Source organism: Lingula anatina, chromosome 5, assembly GCF_051362555.1.
Source record: "Lingula anatina isolate TDL-2025a chromosome 5, LinAna3.0, whole genome shotgun sequence".
Lineage (NCBI taxonomy): Eukaryota > Metazoa > Brachiopoda > Lingulata > Lingulida > Lingulidae > Lingula > Lingula anatina.
This window is the reverse complement of record NC_141771.1, coordinates 6,842,049-6,866,826: the sequence shown is the minus strand read 5'-3', so window position 1 is coordinate 6,866,826 and position 24,778 is coordinate 6,842,049. Positions and strand designations below refer to the sequence as shown.

The 24,778-nt window shown below is 38.3% G+C and overlaps 1 protein-coding gene and 1 long non-coding RNA gene across 4 annotated transcripts in view; one reads left to right on the top strand and one right to left on the bottom strand.

The window, feature by feature from the left end:
• The first annotated feature begins 211 nt into the window (after positions 1-211).
• The window catches only part of LOC106157411 (uncharacterized), a 29,450-nt gene continuing 4,883 nt past the window's right edge, over positions 212-24,778 (top strand). The window contains exons 1-5 of one of the 3 annotated variants that reach the window (XM_013533052.2): positions 212-866; positions 18,545-18,657; positions 23,124-23,220; positions 24,172-24,227; positions 24,440-24,487. In XM_013533052.2, the coding sequence (XP_013388506.2) occupies positions 18,546-18,657; positions 23,124-23,220; positions 24,172-24,227; positions 24,440-24,487 (313 nt within the window). In that variant the 5' untranslated portion in view covers positions 212-866; position 18,545. Of the gene's footprint in view, positions 867-14,369; positions 14,519-18,544; positions 18,658-23,123; positions 23,221-24,171; positions 24,228-24,439; positions 24,488-24,778 lie in introns of those variants that run through there. The other 2 variants (XM_013533044.3, XM_087012980.1) reach the window with 2 other exon arrangements.
• Positions 7,028-18,113, bottom strand: LOC147761558 (uncharacterized). Its single transcript, XR_015334491.1, has 3 exons — positions 17,830-18,113; positions 17,216-17,582; positions 7,028-8,306 (listed from the first exon to the last, which is right to left on the bottom strand). It is a non-coding gene; the product is annotated as an uncharacterized LOC147761558 (long non-coding RNA).

Below are 24,778 nucleotides of genomic sequence, written 5' to 3'. Positions count from 1 at the left end.
AGAGGCCGTGCTCATGCAAGCTATATGAGGCGTCACGAATAATATTTTTTTTCTATTTTCCTACTTCGTTTTTCTACGAACTCTCCAGAGGGTTCTAAAAAGCTAATTATTCATGACACACGCGTTAAAATATATATGAAGTGCAGCGCCGAATAGGCGGGATTGATATTCATATTCGATTTGGTAGCGATATGTAAAATTATCCAATTAAGATTGGCGAGTGAAGAACGGGTGATGCATACCTCCAACGTCAGAGCGTCATGATTTGATGATCTATATTAATGAAAAATCCTAATTCAAAAATCGATTTCTTCACTGCACAGAATCCATCGATCAGAAAGCTCCGGCAACGTGGCATTAGAGTAAAGAAACCCGACCGCGGCGCAATGCTTCCGATTAAAGCATTTACTAGTGGTAGGAGAAGCTGGCGCTACACTTTAATATAGGAACCGACCATTACAACCTATGAAAACAGACCTTGTTTAACAAGAGCCAGACGGGGAGGGGACGGGGTAGAGGAAAAGAAGAGAACCGTGCCAGGGCCGCGGACTGCATAGGGTTCGTTTATTTCTAATTTGCGTGCCGACGTCTTCAGCGCTTTGCCGTACAGCCAGCTGTTACGGGAGTAACCGTGGTCAGAAACGAATAAATAACAAGCGAGTCACGTGACCTATTGTATAGACTGCCTTGGACTACGATAAGCGGCAGTGAGAAAAACGAGCCGAGACTCTTCGAATTTTCGGTGCTACAGCCCCCCAGCGATTCTGGGCGGATTTAGAAATACACCAGCCAGGAAGAGGAGAGGAAGATCTACAAAAATTCGTATTGGCTTCAAGATTTGAGCGTCGGAAGGTGCAATTATTCAGGTGAGAAAATTCTGTTAGCTCCCCTCATATATCACCGTAATCTAAATTCAAAATGGCGGTGTGCGTAATAACTCGAGCCGCTTTGAGTACACAATAAGCCCCACGCTTTACAATGAAGGTTACGTTAACGCTTCATGGAGAATAACAATTCTCCGCAGTGTCTGAAAGTGGAAAAGCCAGTGCCGTGGAGATTTAATCGACCTGAAGGAGAACCTCTGTGTAAAGTGCTCACTGTTTGTGCATGTAGGTCGCATATTTTAAGTCTGGAAGAGCTGTTATTTCAGTGTGTTGTACTAGGTCAAAGTCGTGAAGTTGATCAGGCCGGGCAATGCATATATACCGCGGTTACGTTTATCTTTATAATCACGTCTAAAACCACTGTGCAACATTTGCCTAAAATATACATGTGTATTTCGGCGCCGTTTGATTGACGCGTCACGCTAGAACTCTTCGTCCTTCACAATCTTTTTTTCTGACATTCGTAGTATTATTATTTCATTTTTTTTTTCGTCGAAGTGAAGTTGTGTTTTTCATGCTGGTAAGGACGTCTGGCAAGCGCTCTGCGTGTGAAGGCTATAAAAATGGGTCAGTAAATGAACCGAAAAAGTTGAAAATAAGCACATGCTGAGTTGTGGAAAATAATCTCATAGTAGGCATAAATATTGATGCTGTTGATCCCAGCGAGAGAGGAAATGGGTTTAAGCCGATACAGTATAAGTGTGTGTATATGTGTGTGTGTGTGTGTGTGTGTGTGTTAGATGAAGCCGACGTTGTGCATGTGTGTGTGTGTGTGTGCATGTGTGTGTGTGTGCATGTGCGTTTGTGAAACTGTGCATGTGTGTCACTGTGTGCGTGTTTGGTTGAGTAGGAGAGATAAGAATTAAGGTGTGTGTGTGTGTGTGTGTGTGTGTGCGAGCGATAGATAGAGAGAGAGAATAAGAGAGGGGAGAGGAAGGGACAGGGGACTCAGATGGAGGGGCAGGGAAGAATATATCCAGAAGGGAAGTTAGATAGGAGAGGCAAGGGAGATAGATGTTTGCTCACGCAATCCAATAATTAGCCACCGCTGCGGCGTAACATTTAAAGCTTCCACGTCAGTCCTTGCAATCGATATTTAATTTAAAAACGTTAAACAACGCAGTGAAATGTCGGTTGTCAGTCGCAATTCGCCCATCGTCTTCGCGCTCAGAGCCTATTTAGGAACCGAACCAATATATGTAACGCATTGATCTGAAAGGACATATTAGCCAACGTAATCATTGTCAGTGCCTTCCCAAGTGACTACTGTTGGAATTTCGTTTTCTTAAAACGATTCACTGGAAATGAAGATGTTTTAAATGCTACGTTGGCCTGCTTATTATTTCCCCAACCGAATGACACAGTATAATTTAACTGATGGCGATCGGTCAAAGGAGATAACAGAACCAATAAGAAAGTGCGTATCATTCCTTCTAAGTGGCTCCGAAGAGGATAAAACAACTCTGGCTGTGTTTCAGTCATTTCTGCTCGGTTCAAGGGCACGCCGGCTAGCAGAAGATCGATATTTCTCTCAGCAGCCGAATGTCGCCACCGCAGGAACACGCAAAACATGCGAAACGATTATTATCTCGGAGATTGCAAAATTGACTGCGATTTACCCTCAATTCTTATCCCTGGATCAGCCTGATTGCGGCGACCCCGCAAGATGAGAGCGGGGGTGTCCTCAAACGATCTCCCGCCGTCTTGTTGACGACTGCTCGCCACTTCTGTACAGCTACGAATACCTAAGGGCAAAAGAGACGCCTGTGGCCGATGAAGAAAAAAATTAAAGATTATTACAAGAAATGAAGCTATAGTGGGTGGTGCTGTTTCCTCTGCTTTACACTGGGAAAGATGACGACAGGATTTTTTTCGACAATTTTAGAAAACAACTGGACTGTCCTGGCACAGTGTGGCTGAAGATTAATTACTTGGTTGGGCTGTCCTTTGTCAAATTCTGTTTTATAAGAATGTGTAAAAGCTACCACCGTTTTTCACAGAAGTGGGTTAGTTCTGCTAAATATTATATCTGTCCAATTTCGTTTCTGATGGAGATGGAATAGTTATGGAGCCCGCTGCCTACACGGAACCTCGGTGTATACGTATCTTATCCAGGGAAGGAAACTACACGTAAACATATTTCTAAAATGTTCTAATTTTGTTGATTACGGGTCGATTGGAACCGCAACTGTTTCGCCAGCAATTCTGGACCCTGCTGTCGCTATTTGATCTAATGTGAGGTAGTTACTAGGAGATTGGAGAGATGGGGAAATAAGTCTAATTTCCAGAACTCTAATATGCCACGTATGGATGTGAAGGATTTACATTACAAAAAAGAAGGGACGAGAATATTTTAAATTAAAAAAGAACAAACATGGAATGTCAATTTCTTTTGACGGGTATATTTCCTATGGATTTTTGGTGTAATTCGTGTGGATGTTCAGATAGTTCTTTTTCTTTTTGGTTGAGTTCTCTGTGGTATGGCTATGTGGGAAACCGCAAAAAATCAGAAAGAAAACGGAAAAGGAAAGAAAAACATAAATATCTTATCCACTACAGCAGTCGGGTAGACGGACTCTTCTTTTTCTACCACTTTTTCTTCGTGAATTACAACATCTGGATATTGCAAAGATTCTCTGTGTTTCGTCAGGTTTAGACAACGAAATTTGATTTTCGTCGAGCCTTTGCTCCTTTTTTGTCTCGTCGCGGCGACATAATTTTTCAAGGCGCTATCTGGATCGATGGCAGATCTCCAACCGTTGATGCGTCGTATACGGGCACTGTGAATGTCCCTTGACGCCGATTTTCTTCTTTATCAGCTCCATTTGTACCCTGATTTTCGAAGTGACGCATTCTCTATTGTTTTAATGGCATTGTGTATTAGATAATGAATAAAAGAGGAAACTGGTGTGAGTACAGGGTAACATCTTGACCAATTTACGGCTGTGCTTGGGTCAGAAGATTTTTTTGTGTGGGAAATTATATTCTATTGCCACGATGGACTATGTATATTTTCCTCTATTTCAAATATGCCTGTGCAGTTCTCTCTATCTCTGCTAATAAGCAGTTGTGGAATAACAGACTAGAAAAAGCATTTTCGTACCTTAGTTTCAGTCATATTTATAGACCAAGGTTGCCAACTTATTGAATTTTAAACAGCTGTATCCTTAATAAATTTTAATATTTTTTAAGTGCCAAAGGAATATTGGGTCCTTGCATGTATCGGGACATTTCACAGTGAAAAGAATATGATATTTGGGGAAGTAGCAAGATTGCAATCACTGCGCGTCCTTATCTTTACCCCGTAGAGGGAGATCTCTCAGCGTTCGTCTGACCTCATTTCAAGTGTTTAAAGTGATGCTCATTGCCGAACATAATCGAATCGAGCTCGGATCCGATAAGCGTAACGCAACCCAATAATAGGTTTTTGCAGCGAAATTTTAACACGTCTTCCGCTGCCTTTTTTCTCTCTCCTTCTCTCCGTGAGCATCTTGTTAACCAGCCGCTTACGAAATTTAACATCTGTGAATTAGGTTTCTTTTATTTTTTTCTCTCATCTTGAAATATCGCGTGTTGCTTCGGCCATAACCTTTGTACAAAGTACTGCAAAGGCGTATTGTTTGTGATATAACTGCCATTCGATAGTTTTTAGAAAAAAATAAAAAGAATTGTGCAATTGCCAAGTATGGCGGAATTAGCCCGGAGATAATTTAAGGCGTACTGAAATATATATCTGCAAAGAAAAAAATGCTCTTTTTAAAAATGTATGCCTTAGCAAATTTTGTCGGTCAGACTTTTCATCATACTCCTGCTAACCTCTCTCTCTCTCTCTCTCTCTCTCTGCCCTACTCCAACTGCTTTTCATCTTATGTCACATTACAGACTAAATTGCCAGCAAGAGAATATCGGTATTTTTGCACACGGCTTCTCTTCCCCAGCGATCACGGTAATAGACTACGTCACTCGGCCCTCGTAGCAAACATACTAATGCCACATGAGAACTTCGCGTGATTTGCGTCGAAAAACGCGCGCAGGCAGTGACAGAAAAAATTAAATCTGCATAATGAACTGTGAGGGTGTCGAGGAGAAGTGGAGGGGTTGTCGTGATACTGCTCGTCTTTCAGTGTATTAATGCACTCTGTCTAATGCTTAAAAGACTAGAACTGTTATTTCGCGTCGCATGTATTCTTAGGCCGACAATGTTAAATTTTGACTGTGCCAATAGTTCATGGCTCTAGTTGCTTAATGCCTACATGTACATCTACCCAAAGTGAAATATACGATTTTAAAAATATGTATACAACAATCTACCTGCAGCTGTTAATGTATGTGCACTGCCATTTATGTAAAGAGGGTCGCAGCGTTCTCTGCATATAAAGAAAAATGAAATAGTTCACGACCCGCAAACGTGCTTGTTATATCTATGAAAATTATATGTGTTTGGTTATATATTCTGTAAGATGTGAATTAATGTAACGGGTCATTCATAAGATATACCGGCGGGTGCATATCGAGACTGTAAGATCAGCATTTACATGTAGTTTCTAACGAATACTTTTATCTGTTAGCTACGATTTTAGCGATCGAGGAATGCTGACTGTAAAAAAAATCACCACTTCTTCTTTGATTTTACGTGTGCCTTACTAATTTGGTCTTTTCTTTCTTTTTTTCTGCCAAAAATGTTATTATGCACAATCCGCAAAAAAATAAACCCCCGCACTGAATATAGGACATCGACCAAAGTCACAGTCTCGCCAGAAATCTGATCTTTAAAATGGCGAAATTGACGTGTGACTTTTAATAAGAGGATTAGAACTAAGGGGAGCTTGTGGGGGGTGGGCAAGTTCAGTCAAATATTCATCTTTTATTGTGAAAATTACAGATAACAAAAATTGAGCCTTCACTAGTTTTGTTAAGGTAGGATGCACACGTTCGACGTTTTCCAAGAAATTGCACCAACGTTTCAGCCTTGTAGTTGTACAATTTACCATAAACTAACAAACGCACCCGAGGCGATGCTTGTTGCTAACGGCTTAAAATTCAGTAATGTGCCTCCCAAATCCAGGTATTCCGCCGTATACTACGTCACGTTTCACGCAGCTCTCGAAAGGTCAAAGCATTCTCATAAAAAACACCAGTACGACAGCGCAATGCCACCCGATCCTTTACATTTGCTCCCGACAGAATTCTACACGCATGCCATTAAAACAGCATACTGGCAATCAAATCAATTTACCAAGAGAGTTGAATGCTGTATGGCCCTCGAGAACGCTGTGACTGCGTATTTAAATGGGAGTTCAACACAGTGGGTCGTCTTCTGTTTGTTTACAGCTGAACCTCCCCGACCCCCGGGGACGAGTTGAAAGCCAGGGAGTGTGTGTGTGTGTGTGTGTGTGTGTGTGTTTGTTGGTGTGTTTGTGTGTGTGTGTGGGGGGGGGGGTCTTACTTATTAACGTTAGTTAATTTGGGGTAAGGATGGCCCTGAAATACCTAAATAGTAAAAAAAGTTAATTGGCCAATAAGTCAAGACGACCATACAAAAACTGACAATGTTCTCAATTTAAATTCGTGTTTGCCGGCCCTTTCCGCCCACATAAATGGATATTTAAACCATGGCAGCGACGCACATATATTGTGCAGTATTTCCATATTTCCAGTATTTCAGTATTTCCATTATTTTTTTTACTTTCTTTTTAAATAGGAGGTTGCAATAGAACTAATCATTAGTAGGGCAAGTCAAAATTTAAAAAAGTGGTGCCAATTTTAAGGTGTGTTACTGACGTGACTCAAATATTCACTTTTATAGAATGACCCAAGTTTGAAAAAACGTAAATGAGAAACAGATATGTCATAATTCACTGTTTCTCGTACTTTTCGTCGATCAGAGGGTTCTATTTAAATTTTTCATTAATCAGATCAAAAGTAAAGACACAAACCGGAGTTTTCAGGTACCAAACCAACATCCGTCATAGTCAACAAAATAGAAAGAGGTTATCATTTTGCCTTAAAAGATGCATTGAAAGAATTCTGACTTCCACAGTCTTTTTACCAGGAACATATCTGTAAATTTTTTTTTAATTTGACATTCTTAAACACTAGATAGTGTTCATCAATCTAACCTATAGCGCCCCCCAACTTGAAAGAATTAGAAATATAACAATATGATGTAAAAAATAACAGTTCGTGTCAAGACTTTAGAGAAATCTAATATTCTTTTACTAGATTTGCAAAATTATAACAAAGACAACGCTGCGCCATCATGACAATTAATTCAGCAGGGTACTTTAAAATCACGTGCTGAACGACAGCAGCTGTAACGTGCAATTATATATCCATCAACCCAAGTAAATACTTAAAAACTTCAGAAACTTATTCTTCAGAAATCACCGAAAGGCAGATATAGAAAATGATCGGTAAGTTCCCAAGCTCTACCGTTCGTCATAGTTATTTGTAAACACAATACAACATAATTTACACAAAGTTCAACAGATTGTGACACAACACTGCGTCATTAATTCATTATTTGCTCAAGAAAGCAAAATCCACTTATTTCGTAAAATGAAATAATTCCATAATGTCGTAAGCTTGTAAAAACGCAATAAATACCTAACGCGCTACCATGTTTTACTGCGCCTATCAAATCGTGATATTTTCTAAAAGTCACGCAGACGATGTTTGCATAAACGTCTAGTTCATTGTAGGCAAGCTGTTTTGATAAGGCGGCTTCAACTGGGACCGTGCACGCAGGATGAAATGAATCGCACGGCCGCGTAACGGGCTTTCGATTACCATTATATTACCTGTTGGGTTTGAAAGGGAGAGGAATCCACGTTTTACGGGGAATTTGACCACCCCAATTGATCTCAGCACGCTTGTATCGACACGTAGATTTGATTCCGAAACCACCGCGGGCACCCTGATTCTCACACGAGAGAGTATTCTCTCTGATATTGATAATCCAACGTGAATATGTAAGTTAAAGGAGAATGATACGCAGGGTGATTAAGAAGACTCGGAATGGCACAGTACTGAGCGTGCTGGTATCGACGCGCACATTAAATTATTCACTATCTTTGAAGCAACCGCGATGATAAACCTACCTTGCTCCATCAGACTTAAAACCTTGCATATTCAGGTCAAAATTCAAAGAGCGCCACAATGTGCTCTGATTTATCATCGCGTAATCAGGAAATGCAATTTACCTCAGATGTAGAATTTGAAATTGGTCGCCCGTATATAATTAGTAGTTCAAAAGTGCGCACATCGATTGTGATGCGTGGTGTTTACTGCTTATATGACAACACGTGGACATCTCGGTGTCATACAGACATCTTCGCAGTCAGATTTCTAAAGGCACCCGGGGATTCACAGCAGCTTGTTCATTTCCTGCTTTTTGTGGACCTTGAAATCTGAGTGGGACCTCTGGAAAAAAGACAATAATAATATGACGATGAATTCTGGGTATCGTGGCTGGCACTAATTGATTGCAGTGAGATGTGCAGAATGGGTTTACTGGGAATCAGTGCAGTTTGAGCCATAACCCTCATTATCAGCATATACTATTTATTTATTTATTTATTTATTTATTTATTTATTTATTTATATCAGCCTTTGATTAGTTTGTTTATTTATTTTTCATTAAATTAACTAATTTAGATCCATTTTTACATATCATTTATTTATTTATTTATTTATTTATTTATTTATTTATTTATCATTTCCAAAAAATAAGAGATTGCATCGTCACTTTATACAGGAGATGGTACAAACTCCTCCTATATTACCTCTGAACTATCGACTATCACCTGCGTTACTGATAATCGCTGTAATATTGAAACATCATTGGAATTAAATGCTAGGCTCTTTATATTGCAGTTATCACAAGGGACTAATCGACCTAATGACTAGGCAGATTTCATGTAATCTGATACTAAGATAAATTTTCGAACTGAAACGGAAATTAAATAAAAATGCTTATGAAACACTCTCCAAACCCGTTAGAACATTTTCTAACTGCCATCAGGTTCAGTTTCACTGTATTAGTCGGAAGGTCATACGGGCATCTATTTGTCCTTCTCGTAATAAGGATATATTGGGGGTGTGGGGGTGAAATATTTCAATAATCAAGAGACACAAACTGCGATTATTCAGTGCCTGTAAGACTAGCTTTCAAACAGAACGCGTGCACCAGGTGCCTGTGACACACTGGCTGTCAGAGGTTGGTTCAAATCCCGACTATGTAATTGTTCTGGCTTGTACCGTAGTTGTTCCGGAAAAGCGGCGTGTTCTACAGCGTTTAAGTCAGAAAAAATTACATCAATATATTGCAACGTACTCGCTGCAGTATGTGCAGATGAGGCTGCATGTTAATGTTGGTCCTATGCGTTGGTGTGTGTTGTAAAAATATGTTTGGAAAGACGGACAGAAATTCGATCTCGAATACCCCCCCCCCCCTCACTCCACCCCCCCCCCCCCCCCCACACACACACACACACATACACACACACACACACACACACACACCACATCCATTTCTTCAGTAATCGTTTTTGGTATTATCGCATTTATCAAAAGTTTATATGCCCCAACTTCAATACTAACAAATGTTGACCGATTGCGCGGTTTTTACTTCCACTTTCTTTATCCTTTATTCTCATAAAAATCCCCTGAAAAATAGTTGAGACTTAACAGACTATACGGAGAGAAGAGGAGAAGACACGGTTTTTCATTAAGTATCTTAAAACGAAGTATGCACAGCTTACACAGTATGGAACGCGACGCTCTTCTGTAGGCCACGAGCTTCGAGACTGAAAGAGCCGTTTGTTTACACGCTGAAAAGAAATTCGGAAAGTAAAGAAAGGGAACGCTCCGTGCCTGTTTTTACTAGTGCCGTGTCTGCCAACGAAGCGGGTTCAATTCCCGTGTAAATCCAGCATTATTTCCACGTTATTGCTTCATAGTGAAACGAACGAATTAGCCGTGACCGACTGTTGTCGCTATAGTCGATGTTTTAACTGGGAATTCTAAATGCCGCCATTGGGATTTCACAAGTTAATTAAAGCCTGATTTCCGATATGGTCTCTGGCATCGAAATAATAAATGTGATCAACTGAACAGTAATTTAACTTGGGTTAGGGCATCAGTCGATGTTCATTAGCATTATGCTCTTAAATGTAATTATTTTAACTATTAGTATCGAAAACGAAATACCTGTTCATCTTGTATATTGCGTAATTATAATGTCTAATTGTGAATAATTTCAGGTAAATATTTTCGTTAACGAAATTTAATCCTTCTAATGTAGGTTTACATTTTCTTCCCTGTAGTATTGAATTTTATTTTTGCGAAAGGAAAGATTGCGCTTTTTAGCGGTAATGGGAACTAATTCCAAATGCCTGCAAGGTACACTGGTATGAAATTTCAAAGAAAACAAATATACATTTTCACGTGTTGACAAAAGCTTTTATTGGGTTAGAAGAGAGCAATTTAATGTAAAAAAGTGAAGAATATTTTATCAACATTTGATTTCTCGTTAATAAAAAAAATCGTCGGAAGGAGAATGTGGAAGCATATCTCAATTTAGGCAGATGAAGTTTCGATAACACAATTGAAATATGCTCAGATAAAGATATAGCTACGAAGAGATATTTAATAGCATAACATATTACCGGTATGTTTACCAGCTAAAGTAAAAGACATTACCTTTCAGTGTGCAATTTTAATGAATTATGCTACTTTACAAAGAGATCCTTACGAGTATTTCACGTACTTGCTTTAAGACAATACGGTTTTGTCAAAACTTCCATACTGATGAACTCTTTGTTGGCGTCTCTGATGGGAAGCAATGCTTTCTAGCATTCTGATTTTTGTAAAAACAATAAAATGAAGTTGTAACACGATAGCCGAAGTAAAAAACATTGAAATCAGTTAATGATATTTTATCACAAGAAACCAATTTCTGTGAATGAAAGTTGAAATGGCGTGTATTAAGGTTTTGATGCCTTTAGATTTATCATGTTTTGGTTGCATAGGTCTAATAATACACAGGATTATTACAAAATTCAGAGCCTTTTTTCTGAAATATTTTTGTATTTTTTTTTTTTAATTTATGCTATTGACATAAGTAGAATTGTTACGAGGTTGCGCATTTTAAAGGAAAAATTAAAATTTCGTTTACTTATTTTGGATTTTATTTTAAACTGATTATACTTTTGAAAATAAATGCCAAATATTCGTGACAGTACTTTCCTTCAAAGGCTGTTATACATTTACAAACGCATGCTTTTAAGCACTTAAAAGTATAAAAGAAAACGTAAAAGTGCCATATATATTTTTTTTAAATTGGGAAACTTTTTAAACTAAGTTAACTACACAGAAGGGTTGGTGTTTCCTGCGAATCAGAATTTTCCGAACTGTCATTTCAGGTTTATCTGCAAATCCCTTCTGTGATTTTTGAAGTAGGAACCCAAAGCAAAAAAAAAAGTCGTCCAGAAAAAAAATCATGTAACTAGTGACAGGTGCGTTTCTAATTCCCCCGAGGAAGACAATTGATTAGAGAAATGCATGAAGTCGGACACGCGGACTTCCGACACCGACGACAATTCGCGAGCACGAAAGTGCGTGGCGCCTCTTTCAATCGCAAACCCCCGCCGTTACCCACGCACATTTCTCAACAAAGGACAGGATTTTTTGTGAAAAGATAAGAAAGGCCGTAATCCAATTTCATAACCCAAATCCAGCGTAATTTGCACCCAATCTGATGCCCATCGCGTGATGAAAATCACATTTCATCGTTTTTGTTTCACGTCTTGGCTGTGTCTTCTCTAAGGGACTGAGATGATTCGAGATTGTACTTTCCTATATACCTTAGCATTTTATTAAATCACTTTCATTGAGTCAAATGACTGTCAGCTAATACTTTTTCGTGCAATGTGTCCTCTTCGTCTTGTGCATTTTATTTCCATGTGATATTTCCAGCACTCACATGTAGTACAGGTGGAAGTTCCGTATGTTATTTCTGAGATGAAATTCGGTCATCGGTTAAAAAAGATAGTAGGGCTCCGTAAGGGAAAAGTAAGCAATGAAGAGGAACACTCATTACAGAAAAAAAGAACAAAATTTGATAAAAGTTTCGGATTGATTATTTTTCAATTTTTAAATAAATAATACTCCATATTTCCTTATATTGCCTACAGTGCGTTTAAATTTGTAAATCGTTTATTTATTAATTAATTTATTTATTAATCTATTTATTGTTATAATCATGACAATAATTATAATTTTAGTTTGTCTTTCTAAACGATACTGTGTAATAAGGAGAACTGTGAGAAATCTGCCAATATTTAAATTTCTATTATTGTGAGAGAAATTAAAAAATAATAAAATGAAAACGTCATTGGCATGATTATGCATAAAAAATAGCACAAAATGCTTTCTGGTTTTAATTAAACAATAATAATAAACGCACATGGTATATTGACATTTTAACATGTGACCAAATGGTTTGAAACGCTCCAATGTTCATAACTCGCTCTCTGTTCCAGCAGACGATACCGCAGCTTCAATTCGAGCAGACGACAATGATTATCGATCGCCTGCCGCGTAATGCTCATACAACATGGGCCATAACTAGCAGTGCTGTGAGATCGTTAGATTTGATTTAACCGTCTTATTTTTGCCTCACCGATCAATTGTTTATTCAGTCATCAATTTATTGAGCGGCTGTTTGATTGTTTTATTGATTATCGGAGAGTTTGGTTTGGCGCAGACTTTCATCTGCGGAGATTTTTTTCGCTGTGTAAAAACCTTTCTCGTTAAAAAAATTGTTTGCGTCCTGTTTACTATGGTGCTAGGAATTCAAAAGGAAAATAAAGATTGAAGTCGAAAATTTTAAAATAAAGAACACAGTTATGAATTATTTCATTTTCTTTTACATATGCTCCGAGGGTAGGCGAAAAGCGAAAAAGAATGCTCGCCTAACATTTCTATTTTAGCGTATATATGACTACAAAAGTTCTGTACTTTCATTAATATTTACGATATTAATTTAAGACCGGGAGATTTACACGACGAAGAATTCAATTGAAACGCAAACGCAGCTGATACCGACATGCACACAAATGTCCCGCGCATCGTTGTTTTCTTTCAATGAATGAAATATTTGACAAAGCTTATTTAGTGTTGTCGCTCGCCATTTGTAGCAACTGAGGTGGCCCGCGTGAGTGATCGCAGCTTATTTCGTTTTTTAAACGTAACTGCCTCCGGATAAACGCAATAGCTGGTGTGGTATGAGGCAGGTTAAGACAACACGGAGCTGTTGTTCAGATCGCAGTAACTGGGATATCTTAACCTAAACAACGCTTAGTTATGTAGGGGGCGTTGAACTTAATAGACTGCAGATACTGTGAAGAGAGAGAGAGAGAGAGATGTTAATAGTGTAACGGGCATAAGAAATAACATTTGAACTGTTGTCGCGGCCACCATTGCTTCATTATTTACAAAATACACAGAGAAGATGGGGGTAATGCATTTAAACTCAAGAGTAAAAAACCGCTGCACTTTACGCCGAATATCGCACATATGGAGAGAGATGGAGATGTTTAAATTCACATTATATTTACTCTGGGGAATTTTCTCCCGTTTTAGCATCCCCGTTTTCCAGTGAATTTAAGAGCTGTCTGTTCCATGTTTTTGACGAACCCCTATGTGTGGAACCCTGGGTCGGCATCATAGAAAACAGAGCACTAACTCTCTGAAGACAGCTGAAACAAGACAAGATCACGACCGTCGTTACATGCAAAAGATCAGAAACACATCGGTTGATTTATGGACGTTTTTGATGTGTTATGTTTTTGAGTGCTAAGGCACTTCAGACATCACACTCCTCAAGCACGTGTTTATACATCGCGATCGACCTCTTCGACTCTACACAGGAATTTTATTAAACGCTGGTAAGACCCCTTGGCAGTTCGTAATTGATAAAATATATTTAATTCAAAGCATGTCCCGGGCCAGCGCCGTGTGCTGTAAAGATCGAGACTGATTTACATTTGATATGAGATGTATTTTACACACCTTGGTATGGACCTTGTTGGAGCCCTTTGTTACTATCACCCATACGTATTTTGGTTTCGATGTGATTGCCTCAGAAGAAAATATTTTGAAAATCGAAACGCCATTAGAAAAACACCCTCGTAGCCGTACATGTAAATGTATTGATGATTTACGTCATTTGAGCGGCGGAATCCCTATTTCCTTTTCTCTGAAATTGCGTGCACATTAATCTTGCTACCCACTGACTTCATTTTATTTTACACAGCCAGTTTTCGGTTTTTAGCGAACATATGTGAAAATTTGGGCTACAAATCAGCAAGACAATTTGATCGAACGTGTTAAGGTCGAGCATTGTCAACACGCACCTTCGTCCGTAAACATGCTCGATCAGCGTGATTGAAACCCGAGGAGACCCGACCTGACCCGAGTTCTGTCGATCGTCTCGGCGGTTCCTCGTTCACACGATCTCATTCTGACACAGGAGCCTGCTTCGCTCGCGGGTGAATTTAGGAGCTAGGAAATTGTTTCTAGTTCACGTTGATATGTTGCCGACGACCGAGGAATTCGGGTTGAATGTTTCCGTAAGTTTGATCGGGTTTGTATGTGTGTGCTTTTGTTCGTTTGGCGAGTAAAAAGAGTAGGTCGACAGGGGGACTGTAGATGATTTATTGGTTTGTGTGTACGCTCGGGGAGTATCAAAATATCAAAAACATCAGAGCAACAAAGAATATGGGTGGGTAAATTTTAGAGGTAGCGTGGTCTGTACAAGTGCCGCTCTGCGAAAGGGATGTCGTTATAAATGTATACTGAGGGTGACGATTCTACAAACGGTAAGAGAGAAAGAGAGAGAGAGAGAGAGAGATGTCCATCAGTTCACGCTGAGGTCCAAACAAATAACTTTGCCGCAAGGGTTGGAGGGGGGGATTTTCAAGATCGCCTGTAGTCACCGAATGCCAAATAATGACAACAACGAAGAAAAATTATAAGATTCCTGTACACTCTATCTACATATCCATCCATGTACATCAATGTCGACTTCTTAAATACTAAGAGCGCATTCTCAACGAATTAAGCCAGGCTTTACAAAGCCGGTGACCTAAAAATGGCGGACGTACATGAAAGAAAAACCGCCTAATCTTTTAATAGTCTCTCCGCCTCCCCACACGTCGTCCCTGCGGGGTACAGTAATTAAATCTCGGCTCCGTTCGCCATGCGGAAGCTACCTGAGAAATATTAAGTGCGCATGCTCATCAGTTAAACTCGTGGTGAAGAAAGCATGGCGGCTGAAGGCGATCGAAGGAAAAAAGCTCTTCTGTTCTATTATCTTTGAAAACAGAGACGAAAAAGGAATAATTTGGCCCGTAGAGCAGCAATGAATCGACTATCTACGGAGATAATATCACCAGAGATATTCACGGAAATATTAATGTTCGGAGCCGAGATTTAATTACTGTACCCCGCAGGGACGACGTGTGGGGAGGCGTGTGAGAGGCGGAGAGACTATTAAAAGATTAGGCGGTTTTTCTTTCATGTACGTCCGCCATTTTTAGGTCACTGGCTTTGTAAAGCCTGGCTTAATTCATTGAGAATGCGCTCTAAGCCTCAGGAATTCTAGTAAATGCTCACCATGATCGATACGGCTGTCAGTTTAATGGCCCGCCTCAGCACCGACCGTGAGCAAATACATACATCTCTGGCGTACGGTGCATGGCAAATGTATGCGAAATGTACACGGTTTAATAGCCGCATTGACATGAGTACAAGAGAGCGCAGGGTCCCCGGGTTCATTTATTTTCAAATTAAGATCTGCGTTCTCATGCATAGGAAACGAACTCTGTGCGCAGCACTGTGGCATTTTTTTATCCTTAAATCCATCACTTGTTCTGGTCTACTTTAAGGCTTCCCAAAATTTAAAACGAAGATAAAACGAAACAAACGAACCAGAGACATGATATGAATAATTTGTCTTTTTAAATTAAATAAAATTCAACCTTGAAAAGCTTTCTATGGACGTCAGTTTCACATTTAAATTATTACATTTTTATAAACAAAAATAGTATTCTAAATAATGCACGATGCTTACTTTGTCGTTTATCTAAATTAATTCCCCTTAAATAATTTCACAATCCAAAACTACCACGCTGGATAGCAGACGATATGAGCAGACGATCTAGCGACCAATTGATACTTGGCGATGTAAATGAAGTAATCTATCAGGGGATTTAGAAAATTTGTTTTATCGGTGACTCGCAAACATCGTAGATTAATCTCGGCCCTTTGAAGGTGGGACACGTTCGACAAACTTTATTACAGATAAATGCGAACGCGGCTATGTCGTCTGCTCGCCTTGAATGGGGTCAATGGGTAACTTGATTGTTCTGAGTGAAGGGGTCGTCTCAAAAGTGATTTATTTTCTGTTTGTGTAAAGCTTAAAAACGGTGTGGCTATGCTCGAATTTGAATTATTGAACAGTGGATGCTTCATTTAGGAAAAAATGTCTACAATATTTCATAGTGTATGTTAGTTGTTTTGAAATTGAAAAATATTTTAATTAATTTTTTTGTTTATTTCCTCTGCATTTTATTTAAAAATCATATTTCTGTAGAGAAAGCCAAAAATGTTTTGCTTGCAAATATGACAGTGTTTTGTTATATATTTGACAGTAAAATCCAGTTTGCCTAAGGGGCTTTTTCCATATGGTGAAAAAACAAAACTGAAATTCAAGAAAAATAATTTAGAAACAAGATCATCATCTGACCTGTGTACAGTGTGTTTTCATTCTATGGCAGTGGTTGTTGTCTTCATGGTTCTGTGAGTTTTTCAATTTGTGTTAAATTTCAACAACATTGCCGGATGTAGGCGTCAAAGGGAGGTTAGCCACGTGCAAACATCCTCCCGACCCCGAAGGTCAATGGAGAACAATTGTCTTGTGAGGCTTGTTTTTGGTCTCATGTTACTGCATATTTATGCGCGTGCTAAATCCATTTTTTTCCCGTTGGCTCAGTGTCGTAATATTTCGCGGCATTGTTGTACCTGCTGCATTTTTTTACTTCTATTCCGAAAGGCAATCCAAGCAAGTCTCTGATACTTTGTTTTGTAAATGGCAATTTCTGCATGATGTAAAGACATCCATAAATATGCCGGCGATTAAATTGCAATATTATAGATCTACCAATTACTTAACATGAAGGAAACGCAACGCAAAATGTGTGGAAATAGTAATAAATATTTGAAATGAAAAAAAAAATGATCTTCGCTACCAGTCAAGGGATATTTACCCCAACGAAACCACCAGTGCGTAACAGTATTATTACACAACTGCCCTCTGTCCGAGTCATCGATCCTGAACCTGATCGCCCCTCCGCGTCTGTTCACGGCTTCTAGTGGTATTGATCCCGTATCTGAGCTCCGTGCTGTGCCGCCACAACACATTGCGTTCCTGATTCCCTGGTCTGTCTGGCACGCTGCCAACTGTTTCATTCTAACCGTGTCAAATTAGCGAGCTGAACATAACACCATAGTGTGGGTGAACGTCCTGTAACATCATGTCTATTTACCACTAGCTTTCACATGTGTCTTGCATATTTCTTTCTGTCTTTGTCTATTTTGTTTAACATGTTTTTGTTGCTGCTGCCGTCTTTCCCCCTAAGGCGAAGAATGATGATGATGATGATATGATGATTATCTATTTATTTTGAAAAGAATATCAGAGATTTGCAGAAATATCAGTCAGTAACACCGTTCACGTAATGTGTGAGACACATTCCTGTTTTACATCCAACTGTTAAAAAATACGATAAATAAACAACACAACGGTCTTTCCATATTTTAAAAATATAAATTAAAAATATACATGTCAATCAGTTCATGATCACATATTTTGGAAACTCACCCCATGCCACTGTACCTATATGTACAATCCTCGAACTCGTAAACATGAAGTTACGCATGCACTTTTACTCCTATATACATATTCCCAGTAGTTTTGCGGTTGCACTAAATACGGCCATACATTGCTATCGACTGAACAAGGAAATAGCATGAATTCTGACCGAGCCTAATATGAGCTCTGAGAAGTCGTTTTATTCATTTTTGCAGACAGGCAACACGCATTTGCCGGGCCGCAGTCGTGATTGGTTCCGGCTTGATGAAGCCTTGATTGGTCCCTGCTATTGATAGAAATGCCTTGTTGCTGATAAAACGATTAGGCTCCTAATCGATGAAAACACATGAAACCCCCGCTGAAACGTGCTTAATTTGTTGTTGAGTTAATATTTCATGGGTCTATGTGGTGCAACGCTCGAGTGAGCGACGTTATTTTTATCGAAAAACAGCACAACGGCTACAAACAAGATAATGTCCTGATTGTATTTAATATCACATTGTCAGAATAGAACAATGTATCTATCATGCGGACATTAGTGATCGAAGAGCCATTTAATCAAAGAATCTTATTAATCATATTTAAGGAGTATTGTTACGCTGTACTGTTGAACTTTAATTTTGTAAACAGCCCTACAACATGTAGTTGAATTTCTTTTCTTTTGTATTTATTTTGTAGTGGTGTTTGCAGTGTAATTATTCATTTCGCACTCTTGTATTCCCAGGATGCATCGGACCACCAAGTTACAGCTTACTGATCTGAACCCGCATCTGATGTGCGCCCTGTGCGGCGGCTACTTCGTGGACGCGGCGACCATCACTGAGTGTCTTCATTCTTGTAAGTTAACTGACAGCTGTTTGGCTCTTTTTACACAGAACGGTATACTTTAGCGATGCAGTCTGTAACGGTACAATTTGAGAGGCCCAAACTTGTAATAGGAACCGCCCGAGTTAGGAGCAAATCTCGCAAATTTCCCAGTGATGCGGTGGGTATACAAGATTTCCACAAGTACGCTTCCTGCTGTTCATTTACCACCTACCAGGGCCGAAGATTTTTCACTATAGATATTCATAAATATGTTTCTGGTTAAATTGATGGATAATCTATGTACTGTGAAAAAATGTCCACAGAATAATAACTGTGGCCCTGGTAGAGGGTACTGTTTATTTGAGTTGGCGCCCTCGAACAGTAATTGGCCGCTTCGAACTCGGAAGCTCCGTTTAGGTGATTCTCTAATGTGAAAGCCAGGTTATATTAAGTTGTTAATCGCTCAACGTGTACCGGTACAGAAGACATCACTTAAGTATACTGCTGTAAAATGGACCTTTGTTTCTGCCTCCTAAAAACGCCTTTTTACTGTGGGGTCGTTCGCTACATAGTAACTGAGGCCCGAGTGCCTCATTTGACGTCATTTTTTGTCCATATTTGATGACGTCAAATGGCGTAGCGTTACTTCTTCCAAATAAGGCTACCCGTATGAATTGTCATTATCTTTGTAGATACCTTTATAAGTATGTATTTTTGTTCCATCATATCAATATCAGTCGACTGATCAGCCCACCGTTTAATCTGTGAATTCGTTTTGATAAAATTAATGGATTTCCGAAAAAGACAGAAATAGCAGAGTCAAAATAACATATCTGATAGTAGGGAGTCCCATGAGTTTGAGTATCGCTATATTTTGGTTTGATCACTCTTCAGTGAAAAAAGGTGTGAACATAGAAGATGAAAGTGAAATAACCGAGACATCAATGAGCCATATATATACACTACAGACAATTAGTTTCTAACAATCCCTACCGCCGGTTTCACAAAACGGCTATAGCCACAAAATTGGTCTAAACTTTTAGCCCCAAAAGTAAGCCAACATCAGTTCATTATAAATCCATAAATTAATGAAATAAGTTTTGGCATGAAACGTAAGGCGTGTTTCTCCTGATATAAAATTAGCGCAGAATATCATTTAATTGAATTTCTACCGAATATTGTGTCAAAGTAGACCGAACCTATTGGTCTAGATGTTTAACCCTCTCGTATACCTCTTTCGTGGAACAAGCACCTGGCCTATATAGCCGTCATACTCACTCCCTTCTGATTTCCGATAAGGATTTAAACAGTGGTGTGCTACAAAACATCAAATGCAACTTATTTATAGTTGGGATGTTCCTCAGTTTTTTATGTCCTTAAGATTGATTCTTCCGACCCTCGAGAGTGACCCGTGACGTACAATGTAGATTCGGAACATTAGCAGGAATGAAAAATTAAATTTATTTGATATTATAGTGAAAAATGGTATTCCATGGGGAGGGAAGGCACAAATAATTTACGATTTTGTTGAATTTTTCCATATAAATAATTGAGAAATTTCACGTTTCATCATGTCTAATTTATATTACATGTATGCTGAAAATGTCTATTATTGTAATATCACTCACTACCGACTAGGCAGTTTGCCGGGTCCTTGTTCCAAATGACAGAACGCTGAAGATTCTTCTCGCGTGGTTTGATGCTTCAAAAATTCATGATGCTGTCAGTTTCGTCGTTTCATTGATGCAGTCAAAACATCGGTTTGTTTACACTCATATCTAGTCCAAACATCCGCCATGTCAAATGACACTTACTTCTGACAGCCCGCTGATAGAGCGGCACTCAACACAACGACATCAATATTTCAAATTGTGTCATTTTATTCCAGCGATCGAGTAGCTACTCATTTGGAATGACGGATAATGACTTCAGTATTTAAATATCTTGTTTATTCCTGCGAGGCGTTAGTATAAAGCAGAATTACGAAGGGCGATAGAAATATTCCAAAAAGTGTCATTCATTCATTCATTCATTTACACAAATAGTATCTTTGGAGAGGAATGACGGAGTGACAACAAAAATAGTCGTTTATTCACGCAAGTGGTTAATACAGAGCAGAATTATTGAGAGTGACATTAACGTCAATATTTCAGTACGAATTGTAACTACCATTAGTACTACAGAGTAAAATTACAAGGAATGACGCCAGTAATTTAAAATATATCATTTTTTACATTAACAAAATACAGAGATTAGAAGAATGACGCAAATACTTAAAAGTGCGTCGTCAATTCGTACGATTATCTACAATAAATCGCTATAACGAAGGGTGGTATTAGTTATTCTAGTATGTTTAGTGTATAAAAGATAGTTATTCTTCGTTGTCATGCCGACGGCTTCTAGTGCTATTTTTAAATTCAAATGGCAATCCGATTTTCTGCTTATTTTGCCTTTAACCTGAAGGAAATTATTCTTTGTATAAATGGACTTTAATTATCAATATATAGCAAGTGGAGAGGTCCGCAATGAAAAGTTTTTTATAATTAAAAAGTCGGCCAATTATATTTTTTATCTTCATCTTTTAGTTTGCCATTGAAACATAAAAAAAACGTCTGCTAAATGTAGATATGCTGTCAAAATTTATTTTCGTTAGATCGTTTAAAAACAAAACATACGCAATTCAAAATAGGGCCTATGTGTTTGCTTAACGTCGCGACAGGCAGACTTTCTACTCTCAGTAGTACTTTAAGCCAGAAGTGTGTAAACTGCATACGCTGTCGCGTGTTAAAATATGCATGTTCTACAGGATTTTAAATAATAAAGGGTATATTTAACAACGAACATGTTTTCTTTGCTAAATACAATGTTGACACTATGACTCAAATTTAATACTTAATCATATCAATTTGTCAGTTATTGATGTACCATCTGTCGAAGTCATACATATACATTCCCAGAAATTAAATTACGAATTGCACAACTGTTGTAATACACCTGTCGTCTTTAATACAAATTTATGCTAAATGTGTTGATGTCACTGAGAAACGTTATTACCAACGGGTGTGAGTCTCTCTTTTTTTTAATCCAAAATACTTGTTTTGCGGTTAAAAATTGCAAGTTTTTCATGTAGTACATATATATACAAATTGCTTATACATTGCTATGTTAAAAATATTTTTTGGGAATCGTCGTACTGAAATGTCAGTAATCCATAAGTTTAGACGATTAGTATTATTTTGGTATTCAGTTATACTCAGTTAGTCTCTACTTGAGGCCTTACTATTTTATGCAAAATCTTTCGCTCACTGTAATGTACAGAACTTAGTCTTTCTCTTACCCTGAAGAAGGGTAAATGGGGTGACTACCCTTCACAATCGAACTAAATTAAATTAAAAAGGGATTGGTGAAAATAAAAATGAGCGCGGAAAGTACTACGATGGTATAGGAGAGAATGATTTCCCTGTTACCGTACTATGACGCAGTGCAAAGTCAAAAGTGATAAGAATTCACAGATAATTCGTGTGCACTCCCAATAAGGAAATTGAAAATAATCGAATGGAGTCCAAAAGAAAGTCATTCATGAAGACATCAAACTCTATCTTTCCAAAGATGGAAACTAAAAAGGCTATTTTCCACAAACTGCAAATATTCTTCCCCTTATTACGGTCCTCAGTATCCAGTAAACGTGAAAATGCAACAAATGATCATAATGTCAAGTTCAGTAATCTTCTCGGGGTAAACAGAGTTCCAGTTGTCTATCTTATCCAATGACCTTTTTATCTTAGTCCGTGTTACGAGGGTCTTCTCAAAACTATGTAATTCGAAATTCAGAACGTCAACGCTTAGCTTACCATTCCTCGCCATGAAATGGTTTCTACCTGTATCTTACGTCGCTGGGGCCGTTGATACGAAAAACTTAAGACCAGAAATTGGGTTGAATTTTAAAACCAAGTTCTTTTATGTGCTATAATGAATTAGTTTGTAGCCTTGTATTACGTGATCATTTTAAGGAGAGTCCCGAAAATTATATAATTTCTTCCCTGACCATGAAGATTATTTTTAAATGGAAACTTCATTATGTAAAGTGTCATTTGGCGAAGATGGATCTTCTTAAATTATTTTGGTGAATCATGGTGAGTTTAAACTGGTCTTTCGTTGGAATGAAAATGGAATAGCTGCTTAATTCTTTACCACACCTGGTGTGAAAGCGCTGTTATTCATATGATAGGCTATTTGCACATTTGGAAAATGCGGGAAAAATACTTAAAAGTAATGCCTCTTTCTTTGGATGAATCAACACACGACTAATAATAGGTCTGAGCCAAAGGCCTTGTTTTATGACATTTACCCGACAAACTATCGTAATGAGAATAAACCCATCATACTTGTATTGTGCAAATATTTTACAATGGTATCTAAAGTCGTTTCGAGTGGGGCTTATAATAAGCCCAATCGAGGCGTTAAGGTATTAATTCTATTGTTTGTTTCCATTTCAGTTTGCAAGACCTGCATTGTGCGTTATCTCGAGAGCAGCAAGTATTGTCCAATATGTGACGTCATGGTCCATAAGACTCGACCTCTCGTTAATGTCCGGTAAGGAAAAATAAGAATCAAAATGTTTATTTAGGTTAAATTTAAGTAGAACTTGAAAGAGAAGGAGACTTACCTGTAATATTATAAAAATTACTCATAGACAGAAATAAGAGTGACTTTACGTAAGAAGTTTTGTGGGCTGCTTAATTCAACACAATGTGGCCATTACGGATAAAAAAGGGGAGAATTAACAATTGAAGTTAAAAGTATTGCCGTTTGCGTTATGAACATTCATTCCTAGTTCGCGTGGGCAAAATTCACCCGCAAACAAAAAAAAAAAGCTTTCTATGTAACCAAGTCGACCAAGAAAAGGGCAATAATACATAGTGAACGGTAGGGTTATTTCTTTATTTTTTTTATACGCTTACCTTACAAAGAAACGGCTATTTTGAAATTATTTAATGATAACTGGCAGGAAAAAATGTTAAATGACAGAATTTCCGTTACATTTTTTCAAAATCCTCATTATGGATCCACTTCTTTGAGTTTTAACTGGTATAAGGGGTTAAATTTCGTTTGAAGAGCGTACATGTATTTTCAAAGGAACCTCTTCTACAACTTGACGTCCATGTGAAATATCGAGATCGCTTACTCTTCATGTTAGAGAGTTATTTACGTGCGGTAATTCGCTCCATGAACGTTCGATTAACCGGACAACCTGCCTGTGGTTTGAGGAAACAAGGAGTCGATTGGTCAACGTGTTATCCGACATCTTTCATCGGTCACGAAAGGCAGATAAACAAACGCTGAATTTGTTTTAAGGCCTGCACGTCTGTGTGTTTGTTTTGTAGAAGAACTACTTCGCAATTATTTGTCAGACTATTTGAGAGGTTAATAATACCTTAAAGCTGTTGTTTACACGAATATTCTAAGTTATTTTCGGGATTCCGCTCATGTGAAAATCAAAAGGTAAAGGAATTTTAAAGCAATTTCTTTTTTTTCTGTTTTCAGATTAGATAAGACGCTCCAAGACCTTGTTTATAAACTGGTGCCTGGTCTTTTTAAAAGTGAGTGATTTTAAAATACATCGGAATATATAAATTGTTTACTCAATCCGCACGATTCCACTTATTGTACATTGATATTTAAAATCCGTTAGTTATAAATAGTCATGCTTCTTATCAGTCTCAAATGAAAAGAAGAATGCTGTTTAAATTGTGCATCGACGGTGCGTTTAACCCGTCTTTTGAGAATTAAAATTCATGCTCGTTATTTGTAGATGAAATGAAACGAAGGCGAGATTTCTTCGCAGTTAATCCTCTGCCAGGTAAGTTATACATGCATTTAGAGTGATTTAAACCGTTTGTATAAAGTGTGCCCTTAAGTTTGCAATTCGACGAGGAAAATGAAATATTGAGAGGTTGATTTCGGCCATGTGGAGGGAATTGTACAAGAGAACCCCGTCTGAAGACCAGATCCCCCGAATTAGGATCGCGCGGCATCTTTGGTCTTTTTCCTTCTCACCTGCACAAGAAGGCACCGTGGCTTCGGATTAGAAACACGTGCACACATGTCAAAACGATCAATCTTTATTCTGAGCTCATTTTATCTATAATTT